General features: G+C 45.6%; 1 protein-coding gene across 1 annotated transcript; it reads right to left on the bottom strand.

Annotated features, from left to right (window-relative positions):
* Positions 1-1,345: 1,345 nt before the first annotated feature.
* On the bottom strand, positions 1,346-1,870 carry LOC123468627. Its single transcript, XM_045167898.1, has 2 exons — positions 1,644-1,870; positions 1,346-1,573 (listed from the first exon to the last, which is right to left on the bottom strand). Exons 1-2 carry the CDS (start codon positions 1,868-1,870, stop codon positions 1,354-1,356), a joined length of 447 nt encoding a protein of 148 aa, XP_045023833.1. The 3' UTR covers positions 1,346-1,353.
* Positions 1,871-2,443: the final 573 nt, after the last annotated feature.

The raw sequence follows: 2,443 nt of genomic DNA, 5'->3' as shown, positions 1-2,443 counted from the left end.
TTCTTCCAGCTAGATGACACCTTTGAGGCAATGTACCAGATCCTACAATGGTTACACCAACTCGCTGACAGCCTCAATATTGGATTCAGCCTATTAGCAAATGGACATTTAGCACCACAAATCATCGCTCCAGCAAGATTCAATGCAGTTATAAAAAATGTTAACAGACAGTTACCTAGAGGATGGTCCATTTCCAGCGATGAGTTTTGGGTCGCTTATCGAGAAGCCACAGTCACGGTAGCAGCACTGGAACATCAATTCAGAATATTTATCCAAGTTCCTATCTTCGATCACGCTCAACAATACAAACTATTTCAAGTTATAAGCCTGCCAGGAGCTGCAGATAATGGAACGCATAGCGTGAGCTTCAGCAACTTACCCGGCTTTCTTGCAGTGGCCGCCGACCTCGAGACATTTCTGGAGCTGTCCAAAGATGATGTCCGGGAGTGCAGCAAGATCGGCCGGCCGTTGTGTAAATTCCATACCGGCATCAGCAAAAGGAACGCCCGCAAGTCTTGCGCCATAGCGGTCTTCATGAACGACGTCCCACGAATCAAGACGCAGTGCCGGAAGAAATTTGCAGACTGGCGAGGACCCGAAGCGGTGTACATTGGAGCGAACCAATGGGCATTCTCGGCGACGAAATCACACGACATCGTCTTCTCATGCCCAGCCAATGTCGGACAACCGCCCCTACGAACAGTTAAATTACCAGCAGTTGGCATCTTTGAGGTACCTTTGGGATGTACAGCGAGAACGGAGGACTGGGTATTTCCAGCCAGCATGGAGGGAAATATCGAAGCGCCAAATTTACAAGCTGCGGTACTACCATCGGTCAATGTCTTCTCCCAGGATCCGACGAGCAACAGCAGTAGGCGGCACATCGTCATCGAGATTCCGCGGGGGAATACAAGCTCCATCGACATGATAAGCGAATTACTCCAACGTAACGACCGCGCCAGGTTGGCAGCGGAAATGACGGGAGAACAGATCCATAACCTCGTGGCTGAAATGGACAAACAGACTGATGCATCTTTTGCCCGATACCCCTATGAAATGATAATAGTAATGTTAGTACTAAGTATAGGAATAGTATTTTTGAGTTATAAATCTCACTTACTGAGTGAACGCTTAGCCGCTCACGAACAGCTCGTTGTGGTCAGTCTACCACCCGGAGACCGCGGGAGGGAAGAACTAGAGATGCAAAACCTATAAAAAACTCGTCCTTTCAACCTATTAATTGTCTAGGGTATAATTAGCTTATTGCCTAGTAGAAAAAACAAAAGTAGAAAAAGTTCTTTCAAAAAACAAAATGTATTAAAGAGTTCATGTAAAATACCAGGATACACAGAATTAGTTAGTGGCGTCTTCCGACCGCAAGGAATTCAGCGCCTCCAGCGCCCCCAAGCGAGCCTCCAGTCGGGATTCCACGCTAGAGTACAGGATCTCGGGGTAAAAATCCGAACGTCGCGGATGAGGATGGTAAACATCCTCACCCGACTCCATCCACCACAGAAGCCGCGCGTAGTTGTGGGAATAGAGATCACGATAACGGGCGTAGCCAGGATACGTGCTAGATGGGGAGAAAAAGAAAATAAAAAGAAAAAAAAAAAAAAAATGTCCAAAGCAAATAACAAACTTACCTGTAGTAAAAGTCACCTAGCTCCCAAACTTCTCCAGCAAAGGGAATGAAGTCCAAACAGGCATCCGTTTCCTTGGCATCGATTAGAAGCGCCTCGAAAAACTTCTGGTCTAACACATCCAGTCGGCAGTGACGGCTCACAGGGTCGCAAAAAACAATTTCGGCGAACCGCACAACGGCAACGTCGAAATACCTCCGGTTCTCCAGAATTTCAGAAAAGGTGAACATCTTGGAGGACCTGTATTCAGCAAAGACCAAAAAACTACTGTGCCGGCAGAAGGATGCACCCGAGTTTTATTCAGTTTCAATAACCTTCATGGATCAAATTATTACCTATCAGTTCCAAATTTTTTTTTTTTTTCCCTTTCAATTTTTATCGGGGTTATAGTTAGCGTTAACAAGAGTGACCTTCCAGACGTTATCACGGGTAGATTAGTACAGTCGGGTCGCCAGTCTTGAAGAAGGGGGACCTGTCGCGGGTGAAAAGGGGTAAACATTATCTCCTAACACAGATGATTCACCCGCTCGTTGGACTATGTTGCGAGCGTGGGAATGATTCATCTTAAGTTATCTGTACTAAAGAAGATACGGAGACATGCGCTCCGGAAAAGGGCGTATATTGTATTTCGGTATAAATACCAGCGTAAAATTCAGTTAAAGTGTAGTTCCCTGGAGTCTTCAGACGCTCTCCGAGTTTGGTATGGTCATCCCTTATTGTTACTAGTTAAAAGTGAATAATTGTCTAGATTTAAGGTCATCACTACTTGTATTGATTTATGTTCATGTGACACAATACAAAGC

The sequence above is a fragment of the Daphnia magna genome, unplaced genomic scaffold (genome assembly GCF_020631705.1).
Source record: "Daphnia magna isolate NIES unplaced genomic scaffold, ASM2063170v1.1 Dm_contigs383, whole genome shotgun sequence".
NCBI classification, from domain to species: Eukaryota; Metazoa; Arthropoda; class Branchiopoda; order Diplostraca; family Daphniidae; genus Daphnia; species Daphnia magna.
Note: the sequence above shows the minus strand (reverse complement) of the source record. Positions and strands in the feature narration are given on the sequence as shown.